Source organism: Podarcis erhardii (assembly GCF_964252035.2).
Source record: "Podarcis erhardii genome assembly, chromosome: 5".
NCBI lineage: Eukaryota > Metazoa > Chordata > Lepidosauria > Squamata > Lacertidae > Podarcis > Podarcis erhardii.
The window spans coordinates 26,099,529-26,121,310 of NC_138509.1; the positions used below are offsets into that span (position 1 = coordinate 26,099,529).

Below are 21,782 nucleotides of genomic sequence, written 5' to 3' on the forward strand. Positions count from 1 at the left end.
ACATGTGTTCCACCCTCAAAATATTAATCAAAGGAAGGGAAAGGGATTACAGATTAACCAACCAGATCAGCAAAAAAAGGCCTGCTGAAGCACACTAGGGTCATAGGATGTCATGTGATAAGGGCTGACACGTACAAAAGTGCCTGGATTAGTCGTGTTCTGTGCTTTAAACAACAAGGAGACTTGGCTTGCTGTTGGTCTTTGCCCCAGGCTCTGTCCACAACTTTGATATCCAGACTTAGAGCTGGGTCGAAAATATCTTCAGAAAGGATGCCTAAGACTTGAAATGCTGCTTTCCCTACTCAGTGTTGCACTGCAAAATACCACAGCTAGGTATTCTCTACTTCAGATGATACAATAGCAAACATACATTTGCTTTTGTGTGTGTGTGCAGTGGAGAGTTCTAGGGCCCTTGGTGCAAGCAGCCACTGGATATGTTGAGCTGCAAAAAAAAAGTTAAGCATATGCATACATTATATTTTTGCATGTACGTATGAAAATTAAACGTGACAACAGGCCCACGCTTGGGATGCATTAAAGCAATGTATGTAAATACACTTGATTATGAACGTATGGAAAACCGATCAGGTGGTTGTTATGGCAAGCCTTTGTAGACTTGAACACCACTCTTCCTCTGACAGTCTTCCCATTATATAACGTGTCATTTTTCCTAATCACTGTCAGGTACAATTTATCAAGGGAGAGATGTTTTGATTACATGCTGAGGTTTCAGTTTTATTATTTTTAGCATACATAAGACCGTATCTCAGACAGCTATTTCCTGTTAGAAAGAGAGCATTATACAATACTTTCAGGTGCATATAAATTCAACTGGGACAGAACCGTGTGGTTTGTGGCTTGAAACGATGGCACATTGGACCATTTCCTTTGCCAGCTATGCAACCCCAGGGTCTTACCAGCAGAACATCACTGTCAGTTTGCTGGCATTTTACTTATCTTATCCAATAGCAGCATCCATCCCTCTTGTGGTAGAATAGAAGGGGCAGGACTAGCTGTGCATAGGGGCATATCCGTGTGTGTGTGTGTGCGCGCGCGCGCGCGCGTGTGTGTGTACTGTATCTTTATATAATTCCAGTGATATGCAATAGCACTGGACTGAGTATTCTGCAAACAAGTACATGTTTGTTGAAAGGTGGAGATATAAAATGATGTGGGTAGATGGAAAAGGAACTTCTGCAGCAGGCATTGTACAAAAGATGACCAGCACTAGTTCAGGCCTGCACAACTTGCACCCCACCAAACCAAACACAGTCTGCCACACAAGCACAGTAATCTGCCAGGAGGTTGATAAACAGTCCTGATTGCCATCTCTGGGACTGCTAAAACGAGGGAGGGATGGAGCGGGTTACTATCAAAACACAGCTGGTGGGCTCAGTTTGGCTTGACTGGTCACAAGGTGTGCAGATCTGCCCTGGTGTATCTCCTGTCCACACTACAATTAGGTGTGGTGGTCCTACTTCCAGGGACAAGAATAGCCGTTTTCCAGCAATACAGCACGGTGGTTTAAAGCTGCTAGGAAATGACAGCTCTGCCAGAACATTATGGATGGCACAGGTGCCATCTGGCTAGTTATAATCATGGCTCCTTAGAAAAGTGACTGCATTTGAAAAGGCCCTCTTGCTGCTGAGTGGTTATGCACACAGGTAAAGTCCCAGTTGAAAATGCTGGGGATTTAGCTGTGCAAAACTAGGAGAAGGACTATAATCTTAAATGCCAATTAAGAGCCTGGGAATTTAATTAACGCAGGCTATTAGCGCCTGAAATATGAGTCTGCAGAGCATAACACCAAAACAGATTTCTCAAGTGTGTGACTCTTGCTCATGGGGGAAATCTCCCCGGTAAAAAAAAAAAATACACTCTTCCAGTGCTGTATGGCATGGTCCACATTAAATTGCTCTAAGTTTATGAATACTGATACACACACCTCAGTCTCTGAATGGCAAGACATGCCAGGGGTTTCAAAACTTACCCAAGGTTTGGTTTCCTTGGAATGAAGGTCAGTGGAGACTGTGGTGTCCTTAGGATACATCGGGGATTTTGCTCATATGTACAACCTGAGCATAGGATGGAGGGCTCGCAGCATTAACATCCCAACAGATCTGCTTTCCCTTTAGGTTTCCAGGGAAGTCTCAAGCCACAGGCACACACAGGCCTCTTGCTCTCCAGGTGAGCTGGGAAGAGGCCCGCCTATTTATTTCTATGGCAACAGAACAACTTCTTTGGACATGTAAATAGCAGTACTTAACTGGTCAGCTAAGGCTATTTATTATCTTGCAAATAAACTTGTCTGGCAGGTTCAGCAGCCTCCTTTACTAGATTCTAAACCTCACTGGATACAGGATCACAGGCCTGGAAGGGAACCATAGCTATCATTCAGACTGACCCCACCAAACAATACTATATTTTTGTTTGTACCCAGATACTGCAAGCACAAGTCAGTACAGAAGTGTATGATAACTGCTTGGACCTGACTGGGTTTTTAAGACTACTTGTTTTGGCATTTCTGAATATGTTTTAAACTGTTCACAGTAGCTGAGGGTATTTTTTTTTTTTGGAATTGTTTTATGTTATTTTAATGAAATCATCATTTCTGAGTTGTGTCTTTACACTACGTCAGGATATAAATACTCAAATAAAATATTTGTTTCTTAGTTTTGCACCTGGATTGGTATGTTAGGCAACTCTGAGCAGCTGTTGATTAAAGTAGTGATGATTGTTGAATGGTGGGTATTATATAAGAGAGAAAAGACGGGGTGCAGCAAGAAGGATAAATTAATTACAGCATGGAAAATGGGAGAGGAAGTTGAAAAAAACAAAATAAAAGTTTATTATGTTTTGAATTGTATATGTGATTTTTTTGAAATTATTTAATATATAAAAAGTAGTGGTTTTATGTAGTTGTTGGGGGACCTGTAGCCCTCCAGTAGTTGTTCAGCTACAATCCCATTGGCCCCAGGTAGCATAGTTAATGGTCAGGGATAATGGGAGTTGTAGTTCACCAGCATTAGGGGGGCCACAGGTTCTCAGTCTTTGCCTTAAACTGACAAAAATGAATTTCAAACAAGCACTGGTATAGGAAGATAAAGCAATGCAGCAATGATGACATGCTTTGCGTAAAAAGGACAGTTAGAATGTGGGATATTGCCCTGTCCCCCCCCCCAATTTATTCCTCCCCCACTCCTCCTTACTGAGGGTGTAATGAATCACTGCCAGCCAATGAATAAATGAAATTCTTCCTTCCACTTTTACCTACACATCCTCTGTTTCAATTGCTTCATTCAGTTATTAGTTTCTTCACCTCCTCCATTGACTCGCTTATTTGTCCTCAGTGGCTCCCAGTACGTTTCCGAGCACAATTCAAAGTGTTGGTGCTGACCTTTAAAGCCCTAAACGGCCTCAGACCAGTATACCTGAAGGAGCGTCTCCACCCCCATCGTTCTACCCGGACACTGAGGTCCAGCACCAAGGGCCTTCTGGCGGTTCCCTCACTGCAAGAAGCGAAGTTACAGGGAACCAGGCAGAGGGCCTTCTCGGTAGTGGCACCCGCCCTGTGGAACACCCTCCCACCAGATGTCAAGGAGAAAAACAACTACCAGACTTTTAGAAGGCAGCCTTGTTTAGGGAAGCTTTTAATGTTTAATAGATCATTGTATTTTAATATTCTGTTGGAAGCCGCCCAGAGTGGCTAGGGAAACCCAGCCAGATGGGCAGGGTATAAATAATAAATTATTATTATAGGCTGTAGCTTGTTGTTGCACCTTGTCTGTGATCCATCCTTCCTTTCACTCACAGGGCTTGTAGTTTTCACTCCAGTTTACTCTTTTCCAAAATGGTTTTGTGATTCAAAAATCTGGGGGAAGATAAAGAAGGGAACAACAACAAAGAACCCCTCTCCTCCTTTTCTTAAATGGGTGGCACTTAGAAGCATTCCTGGAAATGTGATCCCTGTTATCCCTTCTCCAGCTCTAGCTTTTAGTGTGTTGGACATTTTTGCTTTCTGTCTTGCTAGCCCCCCCCCCCCCGAACCCAATGAATTGCTACTGGCATTCAGTCAGAATCCGAGCCCTAGTACAATTCAGTAAAACCATGTGGTGTTATGGGAGTTATGTTGCACTGTGTCAGTTAAAGAGGTGGCAACGTTTGTAGACTTTTCATTGCTTTGATTACTTTACTGAAGGGCAGTATTTGATGGCTGGTGGCTAGTCGTTACTGGACACACCCATCTGTGTAGGAAGGAACAAAACAGTTTGCTGGGTTTTGCAGCATTGGCATATCCAGGGAAGGAGAAAGTGAAGAATATCTGAGATTTGTAGTTGTCTTGACAAGAAGCCAATTTGCTTCCTAGATGCCTGGATAGCTCAGTTGGTTAGAGCATGGTGCTGATAATACCAAGGTTGCAGGTTCAATCCCCACATGGGACAGTGGCATATTCCTGCATTTCAGGGGGTTGGACAAAATGATTATCAGAGTCTCTACAATTCTAGCGTTCTAACTGATGTAAAGGCTAACACCATTTGTCTGGGTATTTGTCCTCATGGAATATTTGTAAAAAAAAAAATCACAAAGGTGCCATGAATCTCTCCAGTACTGTCTCCTCACAAGGAAAGTGATCCTTGTGTAAAAGGCCGCCTCCAAAGCTTTGTACCTCTTGGTGAAGCGATGAGCGTGAAACAGTATTTTCATCTGAAGCCTCTATGGTGGTGTCAGCAAAAGGTATACTGAGCAAGATAAAAAATGTTCATTTTTAAAACAAAAACTCACCAAGCTGGTTCCAGTCCTTGGGGAGGAACTGCTAGCAAAAAAGGCACCAAATGTGTTTATTGGAAAGTGAATTGCTATTTGCTAGGAAATGGACCGAGACCAACTCATTTCAGAAGTGTTCACTGGACAGCTGGTAGCCACTTCTAGGCACAACTGAGCCCTGATCAGTATTTAAACCAGTGACCTGGAGGTGAAAATCCTCGTATCCTGTTATCATCCCACTAAGCCAATGTAGCACAGTAGAATTTGTCATCTTTAATCTGTATTTATTGGCTTTTAATCGGGACAAAAGCTGAAATATGTTCAGCAGCTGTGTGAATGTAAATTCCTGTCGGATTTCTCTGGTGGTGGCTCTCTATACCTTTTGCTCTTGTTCTTTCAGCCTCATTGACATTCATGAAATTCTACCAGCAATTTGCACCCAAAAGCAAACCAAGTGGGTGGGTCAGAGCAGACATGAAGCTGTGTTTTCAACAAAAGAACAGAAGAATTGCCTCAGCCTCTCTTTACAGTTTTTTTTCCAACTTTCTGTATATAACATGCTATGTGTTGCTATGGGTTGTTTTTTAAAAAAAACAACAACAACAAAAACAGGATTTATTACCCACCCTTTACCATATGGTCTCAGGGAGGGCTACAGCAATATAATAATATAAAGTTATAAAACAAGTGAAACACATTATGCTGTGCTAGGGTCTGTTTATATACTGTCAACCCCAAAGCAGTGAACAGCATATTAATCCAAAAGAAAGATAAAAAGAGTACAATCAATCAATCAATACAATATAAAATTGCAAAATACTGATCACACTAGATATGCATTCATGATCTGCACTAATGTTCTCAGCACAGACATGGCCCCCAGTATCCCACTTAACACCTAGAAGTGCAGTTAACCCTCTTACACACCCCGGTTTCTCCAGGCTAGGAGCAAGCCCATCCACAACCAATCACCTATGGGTAGTGCCTTCACCTTCATCAGACCCCTAAGGACCAACCCAAAAGGGAACTTCCACTTGGGGTTTCCCCGCTGGAGCTGGCCTGTTGGCGATGACCCACCATCAGTGGTGGCCTCCAGATATATAGACTACACCACTGGAAACTAGATTATTATATGAAAATCAGTCAGTCATGCACTCTTATGATTTGAAATGGATGCATTTGTTGTCATTTTGCAACGTTTCTTGGATAGGTCATTAAATGGCCTCTGGGGGGTTTCTTTAGTTTTCTGTATCTTGGCTTTTTCTTTTTGCACTGGAGTCAAATGATGCTTCTTTGTACTTAACTTTATAATGCATCGCTCAGTATCTTTTTTTTCCTCAGGACTGATTCACAGGTCTGCTACTTTTTCTGTTATGATTATTAATTAAATTTATATACTGCCCTTCATCCAAGAATCACAGAGCAGTTTGCAGTATAAAAACGCAAAAAATACATAATAACAAAACAATGCCTCTCCCCACACACAGATGGTTTATTTAGCCAAAGGCTTGGGAGAAGGTTTTCTATATGGAACCATCTAGGCAGCCTAGAATTACAGAATGCAGCCTTATGAGGAAGACAACATCTGGCCAGTAACAACACCAGATACTGCAGCTGTTTCCTGGTAGCTATTTGTGTGAGCAGAGTGCCTATGTTTGCGTGATGTCAGATCAGATATTATTTCTGTCATGTGACTGTATTCCTACAGAGCTTTGGCTAGCTCCTCATGGAAGCACTGTGAAGGCTATTTCACATTTTGAAAATAACTGATGCACATTAAAGCCATCAAGTGATCAGTATGCATGGAGGCACTTGTCTTCAGAGCCATGCAGAGGGAAGTTCTTGCCCATGGAATTTCATTACTTACTGAAATTCTGTTGCTTTCTCTCTCGTAAAGAGTGGGGCAGAAGAAAAGGATGCAGGGTAGTAGGGTGGGCACTTACACATCACCAAATGAAAGGACAAAAGAAAAGCAGATCTGTATAAATCCTGCAAATGCTAACTTGTACATAGTGATGCACACTTGGAAACAATTACTGCCATTTAAATAGAATCACAATCCCTCTCAATATAACAGTGTAGCTGTTGTTTCTACTGTCCTGTCTTATTGTCCTGTGCTTATTGTCAATGGGCAACTTTGAGGGTCTCCTTTCTAGGGTTCTTTGAACTTGGCTTGGATAGGCAATCTGCCAAAAAGAGGACCCTAGGAAGTTTGTAATATGTGAGCTGGCTTCAAGTGATTTGTCCTCGAGTATAAAATGTGGCAGAAAGGGAGGAGGTGGAGGTGACACTTGGGAAGTGGCCCTTGAGAGACTACAGAGCAAGTCCAGGCCAAAGCAGCCCTCTCTGGGGAACAAAGCGGGTTATAAATAAGAAAAAGAATGCGTGCAGATCATTCCTCCAAACACCAGTGACATTTTTTTCCTTGTCAGCAAGGTCTCAAGTCTTGTTTTCATTTTGGCGTATGGCTTTATTTTTGATACGTTTCAAAAGAAAATCAATTCCATAGTCCCACTACAGTCACATCAATGCAACATACCTATCCAAACCTAGGATGAATTGCTGACGTCGAACAACTACATCACTATTTAAGGCAGCACGCTTTCCCTAACCAAGCATCGTTGTTGTTGTTTAGTCGTGTCCGACTCTTTGTGACCCCATGGACCAGAGCACGCCAGGCATTCATGTCTTCCACTGCCTCCCGCAGTTTGGTGAAACTCATGTTCGTAGCTTCGAGAACACTGTCCAACCATCTTGTCCTCTGTCATCCCCTTCTCCTTGTGCCTTCAATCTTTCCCAACATCAGGGTCTTTTCCAGGGAGTCTTCTCTTCTCATGAGGTGGCCAAAGTATTGGAGCCTCAGCTTCAGGATCTGTCCTTCCAGTGAGCACTCAGGGCTGATTTCCTTAAGAATGGATAGGTTTGATCTTCTTGCAGTCCATTGGACTCTCAAGAGTCTCCTCCAGCACCATAATTCAAAAGCATCAATTCTTTGGCGATCAGCCTTCTTTATGGTCCAGCTCTCACTTCCATACATCACTACTGGGGAAACCATGGCTTTAACTATAAGGACCTTTGTTGGCAAGGTGATGTCTCTGCGTATTAAGATGCTGTCTAGGTTTGTCATTGCTAACCAAGCGTTAGGGAACATAATTCGAAACGCGCAGCGGCCCATTGTCCTCCCCCGCACCCCCCCCCCCAGGAAGTGGCTTGCCTAAATAACTAAGGGGGAGGAGCCAAGCGGCCCTTCCCGCCAAGAGCAGCGTTGCTTGGGCGCAGAAGAAGGCGGGAACTGCGCGCTCGCGCATTGGGGGAATTAGAACCTTATTTGCAGCTGCTGCTGCTGCTGCTGCTGCTTTTAATTCCCTGATAAACCCATTACATAAGGAGCGACGGGGAGACTTGAGGCGGCCGCCGCCGCCGCAGCTCCCCCTCCCTCCACTGGGAGAGAGAGAAAGCTGCCTGCAGGCAACGCAGTGCATTGCGTTACATGCACCGGGGTGGGGAGGGGTGGGAGGGAGAGATGATGTTGGTGCAACCGCCAGCCTTGACTCAGCAAGAGTGGCGCGCGGCCCCTTTAAAGGGCCAGCTGAAACTCCCCCCTCTCCACCAGGCTCAGGCGTGCCGAGCGCGAGCCGCGTCTCTCCCTCCCCCCTCCCCTCCCTTGCTCTCGGCTCCATTGCAGGGACAGGGAGCCGGCTCTCGCCCCCCCCCCCCCGTCCGCCGCGCGCGCCTGCCTTCCAATCCGCGCCCGCCGCCCGCCTGCCAGCCAGTCCCGGGGAGGGAAGGGGGAGAGGAGAGTGCGCGCGCGCGCCCCTGCTGCACCCAGCAGTTTCGCAGCCAGCCTGGAGAGACGGAGACAGACGGGGAGGGAGGGAGACAGCGCACCAGGAGAGAGGAGCTGCTGCCGTCGCCGCTGATCGCAAAGCGTGCGCGCCCCCCCCCTTCCTTCCAGCGCTCGCTTTTCCTCCCCACCCCTGACAGCCCCCTGTTTCAAAGCGGGGGAAAAAGGGAAGGGGGGAAAAAGAGCTATAAACCCGAAAGGCAAGAAGTGTGTGGGTGGGGGGCGCGGGAAACAATGGAGGTGCCTCGCCTGGATCACCATATGAGCAGCCCGAGCAGCCCCTGCGAGGATGTCATCAAGAACCTCAGCTTGGAGGCCATCCAGCTCTGCGATAGGGACGGTGAGTGGAAGGTGCCGGGGCTTGGGGGGGAGGTAGGGGGTGCTCATCTCAGCGCAAAGCGGCCCGTGCTCTTGCTGCCACCGCCTCGCCCCACCCCCACCGGGCTTGCTAATGCAAAATTACCCTCCCCCCGCGTATGGCTCTTTGTTGCCACCCCATCTACCCTCTCCAGTCAGCCCCCCCCCCCCAATCCAATCTTGCGCGGGGTTAGGTGTAAATGTCCCCCTCCATCCATGGCATTTGAGAACAAAAGAACAGTTTTGTGTGTGTTTTTTTTAAAGGAGGGGTCGCAGTGTTATAGAGGGAAACCCCTCTATAAGGTGGAGGGGGGTTAGTTCTGCGCCTTGCAGAGCGCCTGCCTTTTTCGAGAATTGGAAAGGAGGAGGAGCTGCATTCAAACGTTAATTAACATTTTCGGCTCTGAGAAACGCGTGTTTAGGCATGCGTTTTCACGCGCACAGCCACTCCGAGTCCGGTTGGGATGATCGCTTCTTGCGAAGCCATGATCTCGAACTCCAGGCAGGAACCCGATTGTGGCGTCCTGAATTATTATTTAGAGTGGGGTGTGAGGGGGGTCGCATGTGCTTAGCTCTCTCTTATTTATTTTACTAAGGAATAAACTTGTCACATGTAGTAATTCAATATAAATGCCGCTTGAGGGGTACAAAAACGCCAGGTTTTGTGGCGGTACTACGGGGATTGGTAAAGGAAAAGGGAAAAGGAGGTTTGTATGTTTCAGCACCATGGACAGTTGCAGCCTCTTCTCTGGACTGTGGCGGAAGTTCGCTTGGTGGAGTCTGATCTAACGCAGAATTCGAGACTGATGCAAGCGTTTTGGTGTGCTAATGTTAAATCCTTTGTTCTGCACTCTAGCAGTTACAAATTTTGATACAGAGGGAATATGTGAGTAGACATAGCGAGAAAATCTTAAAAGCAAGGGAATGTGACAGTGTTGGCTTGTTAATGCATATTCTGCTAAGTGGCATGGTTAAAACTAATAACAAAACTTAATTTGTTAGGCAGAGTGCAAAAGGGTTGTTTGAGCTGCAGAAACCCAGGCATTTGTAAGGCTGTGTAATAAAGAACGGGGAACAACCAATTTACATACTGATGTACCACACTGAAGACTAGCAATTAGGAGTGTGTTTAATATTAATTCTATACAATTATGTCTCACTTCGTTGAAGAAGCACTGTGCTAAACAGCAGAATAACCTGTGTTCAGAAAGTAATACCCTAGAGTTAATTTACAGAACACAATTTAATTTTGTATTCATTTGCCTACCTTATATTGTTCAACATCTAGTAATTCAAAACAACTTAAAATTATTTTAAATAGTATCTCCTAGCTTAAAAGTAGAAAAAAATATGGCTTATATGGCAGTGAACAATACCACAAGGTTTTAGTACTCTGAACATTTGGTGGATTAATGTTATATTTCTTCTGTCTACACATATTATTTTGGAGTATGCATCTGCAATCTACAAGCACGTTATTATTGAGTAGTCCCATTTGTGACAGTTGAAGTACTGTAAAGTTGGTTCAGGACTGCAAATCAAGTAGCACAACAAATTTGCTATATACCCTAAAAGCTTTGTTCTAATGGGCCTTTTTAGTACCAGACAACCATTCTGAAGCTGAATATTTGTCAAGTTTTAGTTTTAACATTGTGTTCAGGAGTGTGAGTTTAATGAGCCTTTTCCATTTCTACTTGAGTTCCCACAATTGCCGTGCAGATTTCAAGGATTATATTTTTGGTTACAAGTACAATGGCATTAAAACCCGTGTTAAGGGAAATGTTCCTGTGTTGGTGTGGGCAGCAACAAAGCAATACTAGCTTTCATTTAACAGATACAGTAGCATAATTTCCTTAAATTGATTTAACTATGTCATTTCCACAAAATATTTAACAGTGGATGCATTCGTGCTTCCCAATAAGCCAGGGTTGCTGGCTTACCATAGTTTATTGTGAACAAGCCGGACACTGCTGCATCATTCCCACTTTGCTGTTCCTCTGATGTGGGTGGAAAACAAGAAGCCATAGTCAGTTTTAATTCAGTTTCAAACCATGGTTTGTTGTTAACTTATGAACCTCTGGCTTGTCAAGGATCCTGGGTTGGGATGTCACAGGAAGCCAAGCTTAATTGTGGCTTCCTAGTTTGTATCTTCTATTTGCGTCAGAGGGAGGGGTGAAGTGAGAGAGATTAGGCAGCATTCATCAGCACACTGCTTATTCACAATAAACCATGACAAGCCACAAACGTGACCAGTATATATATTAGTCATAGCTGTGTTTGGTAGCAGCAGATATTTTGAGATGGGGGTAAATGGAAGGCTCACATAGTTCTCAAAGTGTAGTGAAGCTTGCAAAGTTAATTGTAGTGGTCTGCTAATTGATTCAGAATAGTCTTAATTAATTGTTGTGTACAATGAAGCAGGGTTACACTTTTTAGTGTGATTTTGTTTCCTCCTGATCTTTAAGAAAAAGAAAAGCTGGCTCAAAAAAAAAAAAAAGATATTAGGGAAATGCCAGTTCCTCCCCACAATAGATTTCGTGCCTAGCTAATCCTCATACATACCAAACTCTGATGGCTGGAACTCCACCCGTGCAAGACTCATTAATCCCAATGCCTTTTGAGGGAGGGCATTATTCCAAATTTTACAGGCAGGCAGAAACGTGTGCAGGCTTCGTGCATCAAAATTTTACCACTAGTGTGCAGAACCTGATGTGGGTAAGTGCATTTGAAACATACTTTGCTTCCAACAGGTGGCACTTAAGACTCAGGAATGCCTACATGGAAAGACAAAATGGGATAAATGGACCCAACTTTCCAGGAGAGCAGCATATAATTAGTTGCTTCTAAGTGCAACACCATAAAAAATGACATAGCATCTCTTCTAAAGCATCATGGGGTGCAATCTATCAAGCAGTGTTGCTGTACAATGAGCATTTTGATGGCTCATGGGCAGGGCTCCTGTGAAAACTCCACTGAAATGAATGGCTATTTCACAGCAGCAATTGTAAGGGAGACTTGAATATGATCTTTGCAGTTCTCATCTCTTTGAAATCACTGGGTGTTCAACTCTTCCCCAGCTGACCCATGGTTTAAACTGACTAATGTTTTCATTTTATGGCTTTAGACTTTTGCCCATTTGATGTGTGTGAACCTCACTGAAATCGCCAAGTACACTATTGCAGCCCATGTTTTGTTTTCTTGTTGAGAAAATAGATGTTTGGAATTGGCTTTCTTTTAACTTGCTCAAGGTGAATCTAATCAGACAAGCACTTAACGATGCCCACTGACAATGATGTGCATGAAAATGTGAAAAGGATAAAGGAACACACAGAATAACAAACATTATATTCAGCAGTATTTTAACCTACCGCTATGTAGTGGAGATGTTAGCTCTATAAATATAAAACAACTCAGTTCTTCTACAGTCTCATTTGAAAGTTGATTTGATTTGAAAAGTTGCTTGCTTGGTTACCATCTAGACCCGATGTATAGCAAATGTGAGATGTCAGAATCCTAATATTAGACGTTCGAGATAAAATAGTCTACCTGTTGATAACAACAATACATTTATGATGTGACATGCATTTAATTTCCATTTTTCACTTTTCCAACTGTGTTGCCGCCCTGAAGGCCGAACCGAGAATCTAAAATACTAATAAATTCCAGATGAAAAGAAATTTGATTATTCCAGAGACACACAAACTCTTTCTCTAGATATAGACTAGGACTCCATTTTCCTATCAAAATGTTCTTCAGGTGGTCCACATCCATATTGATCAAATTAAATAAAAATGAAATATTTATTAAGTGCCAAAATCAACAAATAGATGCAGTGAAAAATCAGTCCATAGTAATTATAACATTTTTCAACCTTCTTTTAAAAAATACAAACTCCTGTTTTAAGATAGCTGCGCTGGTCCACAGCTCATGTTGAGGCTTAACTTAAGAGTGTTCACGCCAGTGTAAATGACAGAGACTTCAAATATCTGAAAAACTGCCTCCTTCCCTACAGACCTTACAGAGCAGCAGAGAGGGGCCTCTTGGTAGTTCCATCACCCACACAAGCTTGGTGTGTGTGTGTGTGTGTGTGTGTGTGTGTGTGTGTGTGTCAGCCTGGGTGAGGGCATTCTTTGATGATGATGATAATAATAATAATAATAATAATAATAAATAATAGAAACATTTTTCAATAGCACTTAAAGGCCTACAGGTATCTGCTCAAACCAACCTCCCTGTTCAAGTTGTTCCATAAAGCTGGGGTCGCTATTTAAGAGCAATCCTAGATCATCCAATCAAGTCTACTTTTAGAGTGTTTTCAGCAGATCCTCTCTGCAAATTGTAAGTTGTAATAGGGAATGCCTTTTTAAAACTACCGTATTTTTCGCTCTATAAGACACCCCAGACCATAAGACGCACCTAGTTTTTGGAGGAGGAAAACAAGAAAAAAAATATTCTGAATCTCAGAAGCCAAAACAGCAAGGGGGATTGCTGCGCAGCGAAAGCAGCGATCTCTCTTGTTGTTCTGGCTTCTGGGATAGCTGCGCAGCCTGCATTCGCTCCATAAGACACACACACATTTACCCTTACTTTTTAGGAGGGGAAAAGTGAGTCTTATAGAGCAAAAAATACGGTAATTCAGGGCTCCCTTGTTGCTGTGGCGACTGAATGTGCAGATGGAGTTCCCCATTCACCTTGATGACAGAATGAGATGCATAGTATTCAGTGATGTGAGGGGTATTTGGGGGGGGGGGTGGAATCGAATTGGAAACATGTCCTGTACATTCCTGAGGGTTTTCTAGTAATCTAACATAGCATGTTTATTTTACTTGTCTTTAGTAAATGGAGCTAAACACTTTGTAACTGCCAAGATTGTTTAATACTGTGTTTACAACTGGCATCCATTCATTGTTATCAACGAACTTAGGAAATGGAAATTTTCCCATGGAAAAATAAAGCAATACTGTATATATTTTTTCTCATCCCACATTGTTGTTGGTATGCTCACAATATCTTCCCTCTTTTGTAACCAATTTACTGGTAACATAGTCGCACAGGGAAGCAGTGAAATGGGGATGGAGTGGGGGGGGGGAGAGAGAGAGAGAGAGGGAGAGAGAGAGAGAGAGAGAGAGAGAGAGAGAGAGAGAGAAAGAAGACCATTCCCAGCCATTTTTCTCTTGCTGCTGTTTATGCAGGTTAACAATGGATTTTCTTTGTTGTCTTGATGGATCTAATCTAAAATGTTTTCGTTCCATTTTACCACTCCAAAGCCCAATTTATAGGTATTTAGATGTATGCAAACTATAAATATTCATTCATTTTCAATATCCTCTGGTTATTTTGTATCTGCTTAAACATTTTGTTTGTTGTGTAATATTGAAATGCATATTCCTGAATAAGTGCTCATACCTATTTGTCTGTCTTCAGATACCCGGATCTGACTTACAGTTAAATAATTGTGGAAGTGATGGAACAATATAATATGATCTTTAAGCAAAATAAAATGTGAATTGAGAAAGTGATATTAAAATATTAATATTAATAAATAGCATTACACACTTTGCAGAAGGGGATCCAGACTGCAACTTGTCATATTGTGAAGGCACAAAATCTGTTCAGTCTCCTAATCACTCTTTTCCACAAGCATAAATAACTCTAGTGTCATCTTTTCTTTAAATTCATTATAGGCACATCCTGAAATGGTACAATTACATTTCTAGTGCATCATCAACATTTTTAATGTTCATTGAAAATAAAAGAACAGTGTTAAGGTTGTGATTGCCATATGGAATTACACACACACACAACACAAACACACACGTCTAGCTCCTGTGTAGGCACAGCTTTTAAACTTAATCTGAAAACAAAGTGGGTTTATCTAGTCCAGCATTTGGATTTCCCACAGTAACCCTCCCCCATACTTCCAAGAGAGCCCACAAGCAGGCCCTGAAGGTATAGCAGTTCCCTAGATGCTGCTCCCCGCCTGGTAGTCAGAAGGTATACTGTGTCTGAACATGCAGGCTCCATTTAGCTACATGGCTAATAGCAGTAGATAGGCAAATTCAAGGAGGACAAACAAGTCTGTTCCCTCTTCAATGTCATCTAAACTTGTGGCTGTTGTCAGATCTTGGGGAAGTGAATTCCATTAACTGGGCACTGTGTGGAGAGGGTACAAATTGTACCTAGGTAAGAGATGTGAAGCTCCAGTGGAAGAGGTCCACTCCATGCTTTCATGTAGCTTAGTAGCAACATCTTTCCAGAACACTAATTCAGAATATTCTTCTTTGTCCCTACTTCTCACATTCTAAAAATGCCATGTTCCCTTTGACTTTACTAATATCCCCTTCTTAATTCTTTTGCTTATATCCTTCGAACCTGCAACCTTGGCTTTATCAGCACCATGGTCTAACATGCTGACAGCTGCTTCTGAGGCCACGATTAGCTGGGAAGCAGAGTAATCATTAGGATGTCCTATCTCAGCTCCAATGTTACATCAAATTGTGTCCAGAAGTATTCTTCATTAGGCACTTGAATATAGTCCGCTGAGGACTGTCTCTGCTTAGCACCCAGTCTCCCAGTGGAGCTTTCTTTATAAATGGAATACTCAAACTATGAAAGAAGAATTCACTACAGTTTCACAAGGAAAGCATGGGGGGTGAAAGTCATGCTATTTCCTAACAGGCAGTTTTTTCTGTCTTGCCTTTCCATTGTGTGTGTTTCTGTTAGACCATTTCTGAATAGTTCAGCAGTCATTCTTCTACCTCTTTGAGAGGTGTGGTCTTTTGTTCACTCCCATGTGCCAGTGTTCCCACAACAAGCAAGATGTTGTGGCAGGAAGGAGGCCAACCAATCGTTTGACTGAGAGGACCTTTTACAAAAAATATATATGGAAAAAAGAACCACAAATCCCTCAATCTATGTCAGACTTCAACTGCTTATTATGATCAATTTATTCTTAAGGTGGGTTATTTTGTTGTTGTTTCTGTGAGAGACCGGTGCTACTTGAGGCTGCCTTTTTCAGCTTTATAACCTTCAGACCTGTGCCTAACTTAGGTCCATCCATCCATGTAGGCTCCAGTGTTAGAAACTCAGGTTAGGCACCAAATGGCTCCTTACACCAGGGTTATCCTCACCAAAACGGAATGCCTAGCTGCTCAAAAGACATATTTTTATGTACAACATTTTGGTTCCTGAAATTTGTTCTGATTGTGCATTTGAAATCTAACAGAATTGTACAGGATGTGTGCCTAGTATATGAAAACGGTCAAGATCCAACTATCCCCAGGTATGCACCTCCAGATGGTAGAGATGTCAGCCACCATCCTGGCACCCAGGCATCTTCACTTGGTCACAAGTGGCCATTGGCGAGATGCAAAATGCACCTGGTGCCTGGCAAATTTCAAATGCTGGTATGGTCCATCTTCCAGGTGGTTTCCAGTAGCAAAATTAGGGGTTGTCAAGTGCTGGACAACCCTTACAATATGCATTGAGTGGACAGTGCTCATTAGGATGCTGCATCGGTCCAGATGCTTTGATTTGTCTCTGTTTATTTTTATGACTTTGCTCCACACACTGGGATTGGAAATATTCAATGAAGAGCAGGCTATTATTACTGTTCATCCTCATCATCTAACTCAGCCCTGTCTACAATGACTAGCAACGCTCTCCAGGGTTTCAAGCGGGAGTTTCTTCCAGCCATACCTGGAAATGCCGGAGGTTGAATCTGGGACCTTTCACACACAAAAGAAGGCACTTTTACCACTGAGTTGCAACCCTTCTCCACAATTGCACACATTTCAACAGTTCTTTTGCCTATCACTCACCTCATCTTAACTGGAAATAAATCACATTTATGGAGTAGCCTGTGAATTTAACCAAGTCTTGTCACAGGTTTGTCCCATAGTTAAAAATGAGAGCTTGGGGACAACCAGTGAATCCAGTTGGCATAGCCTCAGGGTGGTCCAAAGGAACATGGTATATGCTTGGCTTGTGGAACTCTTAGCTGCAGAATGGAATCTATGGAATTTTGTTACTTTATGCATGATGGCACTTTCTGTAGCTATTTGCTACTTGCAAAACAAGGCAGTACCTAGGAAAGGTCTTGGTGTGCAACAGATGCCTGTTTTTAACTCTTTCCTGTTGTAGCCTGCCTCTCTGACCTTGACAGTTTGCCGCCACTCACCCTTTCTGGTTCTCCTCATTAATAGTCTTGGCTTGCCATGTCCTCTCTATTCCTTTGAACAATCTCGCAGCTGTTGGGTTTTTCCTACCTCATTAATTCGCCTTCACTTTTCATATCCAGAGTAATTTTTCTTCTCCTTCGCTTGTTCCTCTCAATTTCTCTGCCCCCTTTGCCATTAATGTCCATCTGCAGGTTCCTTGAAAATAGGCTTCAGCGAGGGCATCGTGTGTCCATTTCTCTGTCCCTGTCCCTGTCTTCCTTTTCTTTTCTTTTTTGCTAGATGCACTAGGCTACCTATTTAAGAAGAAGTAGCAATGCAGGGGGAGGAAGTCAAGCCAAAATCTGCATACATGTCAACAGGAAAAAGAACTTGTGCGTGCAGTTGTGGCTTTGTTACCTGTTTTTGCTACCACAGAGACAAACCACTCGGAAAGCAAAGTTCCAGTTTTGCATGCACTTATCTTCTGCACATCCATTTCTATACTTTGGAACCAGTCCTGGATAACCACAACAGCACTGTGCAGCTAAATGGGAAGGGACTATCTCTGAAAGAGAACCGAAATGAATGGGAATTGATTGCATGTTGCTCTAGGGCCAGGGAGTCCTTGGTTAACATCCCCAGACAGTCAGGACCTTCACTGGGTAGCACTGTCTCTCTGCTTAACTTGCCTCATGGGGTTGCTACCATAAAGCAGAGAAACCCCACGTGCATTGCTCTGGATTCCTTGGAAGAAGGGTGAGGTAAGCTATAGATATAGTAAATAATCAGCAACTTTAACTGAAGTTTGCCCCAGCAGATTTGATAAGGTGTATGGGATGTGCTCTGTCAGGAGCTTTGTGATGATGAATGCTGCCTGTGTGAAAACTGTCAAGATTCAAGTATCCTCAGGCATGCACCTCCAGATGGTCAAAATGTCAGGCACCACCCTGCTGCCCAGGCACCTGCACTTGGTCACAAGTGACTGATAGTTAGGTGCAAATTGCGCCTGGCGCCTGGCTAATTTCGAACATATCTAGTACATTACTAACATCAGAGCTAATGATTTATGTTCACATTGGAGATAAAATGAGTTTGAACTGGTACTGAGCAGTATTGGGTTCTCTGAGATTTTCTAGTGTACTAATAACAGAAGATTTGATTTGGGGACTTAATAGTTTGTACCCTTCGTTACTATGGTACACCAACTACCTATATGTATATAACCACCTATGAAACTGTATGGTACACAAAGCTGGATTTTATTCAGCTGGACCACATCCCATCATGACCACCATCATGAATTCTGACTGTGTGGTGATTTCTATCTTTCATTTTATGTTTCAGTGATGGAACCAAATATAATGCCCTGTTAGTAGTGTCAAAAGTTTCCAGTTGTAACAGAGAGAGAAGAAAAGAACAAAGTTTCCCTTCAAAAGCTTTGATGCTATGTGTGCGTTGTCACATCCCTTGTCTGACCTTAAAAATATTTCTTTCAGCTGGTTATAACACACTGTGGTGTTGCTAATGGAATCAGTTTCCATTGTGGGGTTGTAGCTGAGTCATTAATCAATTTTAGTTTTATTGTTATCACGAAGTGTTCTTGCTTCTGTCCACGCTTGAATGCAGGTACTGTTTTGCGCAGGTGGCTTAGAAAACAATAATCAGACTTTAAAAAAATATGCTGAAGACATTGGCGAACCTTGACCATTGTCCCTCAAATTGGGATTGGCTAGAATATTCCCAAGTAATATATATTGAAACTCCATGTTTCTGTCCTCATGTTTTTTTCAGATGAAGATCATTGTCTAATCTCAATGCTCTCTTTTAACTTTGCTATTATTTGATAATTGAACTATGCCTTTCCTAAGAAAAGCAAATTTCCATACTAATTAGGGCTGAATCTTAAAAGCTGCTAACCTGCCAGGATTGGATGTCATAGCTGGAGCAGGCCCCAGCAGGCAGGACATGGAAACCAGAGTATGGCAGAGAAGAGGTAAGCTAGGCCAGGTGGAATTGGAGTAAGAACTGGGTTTCAGAAAAGAGGTAGCCAAAGAAAAGGAAAGGAAAGCAGACCAAGGTATAAACGAGGGATAAGGGAACCCTTTGCACCCTCAGGGCCGCATTCCATTTTAGGCAGCCTTTTGGGGGCCACATTCCAGTGCTGTGTGCGGCTAGAGGCAAAAGTGGGCAGAGAAACTAAGTTTTGTGTTTGTCCAGTAAGCTAGTTTCTTCACACTTGGACACCCTCCTCTTTGCTCCCTCCTGGCAAGCAACAAGCATTATCCGAGTCGAATAATGCATTGCAGCCAGGCAAAAGCACTCAAGGAGGATGCAAAGCAGGGCTGGAAAGTGGATGGGGCATACGCGTAGTGCCAAGGGGCAGATAGAGACGACAACATTTGCCCCATCCCTGTTATAAACAGATTCAAGGCATGGTGAAGGAGCTCCACCTGGAACAGCAGTCAGCCCTCTTCGCAATCTCTTCCTTGCACCCTGCTGAAGATATTGGGACTGTTCATAGACTCCACTTTTCTTTTTTTGTGTGTGATTTAAGTTCAATCACATTGAAAGTCACAGCACCACATGTATTTTGGCCCTGATTTCTTATAGACTTGATACGCCTCCAAAAATCATACAGGTACTCAGCTCTTTGGCCTTGTATTGATAAGGTAGGCTGGCAGGGCTGTGGGGTCTCTGCCTCCTGACCCAGCTAAAATCAACAATGGGAGAAGTATTTGGGAGGGGAGCATGGAAACCATGCATCTTTATGTAGACCTGCCTCATTCGTTCAAAATCATGGTCTTGAGTGAAAGAGGTTGGCCAAATAGTTTTTGCACAGTGTGGTTGACCCGGGAGACCTCCATCAAATGAACCCAGCAACAAGGATTTCTAATACAAGAGTGCCGAAAGGAGGAGGAGACCAGATCTTTGTTGGAAGCCACCCAGAGTGGCTGGGGAGACCCAGCCAGATGGGCGGGGTACAAATAATAAATTATTATTATTATTACTATTATTATTTGTGAGCAAACACTGCAGCAGCTGGAACCAGCTGCCCCACAGAGCAGACCTGGCTATAATAGTGTGTCTTGTTGGAAGGAGATGGATGCAAAGTTATAGTTTGTAGATACAGTGAAGGGACTCTATGCTCAATGGCCTCTTTCTTCACTGGACTTCTTTAGTATCCCTCCCTGATGATGGCTTGCCCTTCTTTTGCCTCGCTCCTCTGTCACGGGAACCTTCCCTTCCCTTGTGACTCTGCAATGCCTCCCTGGCACTCTTCAAGCTCTGCCCAGTCATACTAGGAAGGTTATTCATTTCTCTTCTGCTGAATGTCTTCTGTTCTGCGCTTGCAGTAAAATCACATGGTAAAATCTTCAGGAGAGAGATTGGAATGTACCACTTCAGATTGTAAGTGGGGCTCTGCCACTTTGTTGATGCTCTCTTTGAATGCCTTCAAGGTTTCAGTATTTCACAAAGGTTTCAGTATTTCAAGTACATACCAGAACTTTTGGTTTCCACAATTGCAGTGGGAAAATGTGCTATTAAATCCACTTCTTAAAATATTAGATTTTTTCGTGGTTTGGAAAGTAACAGGGAAATGCATCAAATACATGGGGTAAATGATTAATGGGAAGATGAGCAAAAACTCTGCAAGCAAATCAGGGCAAATGCAGGACGGATGCTCATTGCCGTATAACCTTCCCACACACACACAAAAATCAGAACAAATGTTCAATAAAGACCAGATACAATCTAACCTCTGCCTAAGGTTTGGACAAGCCAATCAGGATGAAGGGGCTATAAATAAGTTGTCCAGAGGAGCAATTGTATTATGCTGGGGTGGGTGGGATCCTGCTCAGCCAGTTCTTTGTTGTGCTAGGTCTGTACATGCAGCAAAGTGTGCGAGAGTTTTAAGCATTCACGTGTGACCCTCACCAATCTGTAGTTTTAGGACTGAACATTGCTACCTCTTTCTGCTGCACATGTAAACAAAGCCAGCCTGCCTTTTTCATTTTGTCTCTCCTTGTGTGCTCTGTATTGGGATCTGTTAATTCACATTGCTTAGGGGCAGGATTAGACTTGGAGATGCATTCACAAATCTCTGCCATCACATGTGCTTCGGCCCTTAAATTCTCAGGAAGCTGAATTTTACCCCAAGTAATATCATCACCTGGGCGTCCGGAAGGTGGGGATCTTACTTTTGCCTGTATTTTTCTGCATTTCACTTCCCTGTGGTTTCTTCTTCTTTCTACAATTTGTTTATGTACCTGCAACTCCGCTTTTGCCACATTAAAGTTTGTTGGTCTTTATAGGATGCCACAAGACTCCTTTTGTTTATGCTTCTTCTGTATTCCCTCAGTGTATACATAGGACTCAAAGCATCCGCTGCTTGTGTTCTTAAATCATCAGGACATTATTGGACCCTGGATGCAGTCCTGACCCAGTCTGGCTGTTCTTCCGTTGAATGGAATTTATTTCTATATTTGCAATACAGAATTCACTATGAAATAAGTGTAGATTTCTGATGCCTAAATTGGCCTCCACTTTTTTAAAATGTGCAGTGGCATTTTGACACATCCCATTTATACAGGAGTAATTGGAGACCCCCCAAAAAATCGATCTAGTCACTGCGACTTATGCTGCAGAGAGATAATACA

General features: G+C 43.1%; 1 protein-coding gene across 3 annotated transcripts in view; it reads left to right on the forward strand.

The window, feature by feature from the left end:
* The window catches only part of PHYHIPL (phytanoyl-CoA 2-hydroxylase interacting protein like), an 85,954-nt gene that overhangs the window by 25,869 nt on the left and 38,303 nt on the right, over positions 1 to 21,782 (forward strand). The window contains exon 1 of one of the 3 annotated variants that reach the window (XM_081861226.1): positions 8,488 to 8,948. The exons of the other annotated variants lie outside the window; for them this stretch is intronic. Coding sequence (XP_081717352.1) covers positions 8,843 to 8,948 — 106 coding nt within the window. The 5' untranslated portion in view covers positions 8,488 to 8,842. Of the gene's footprint in view, positions 1 to 8,487; positions 8,949 to 21,782 lie in introns of those variants that run through there. 3 annotated transcript variants of the gene reach the window in all.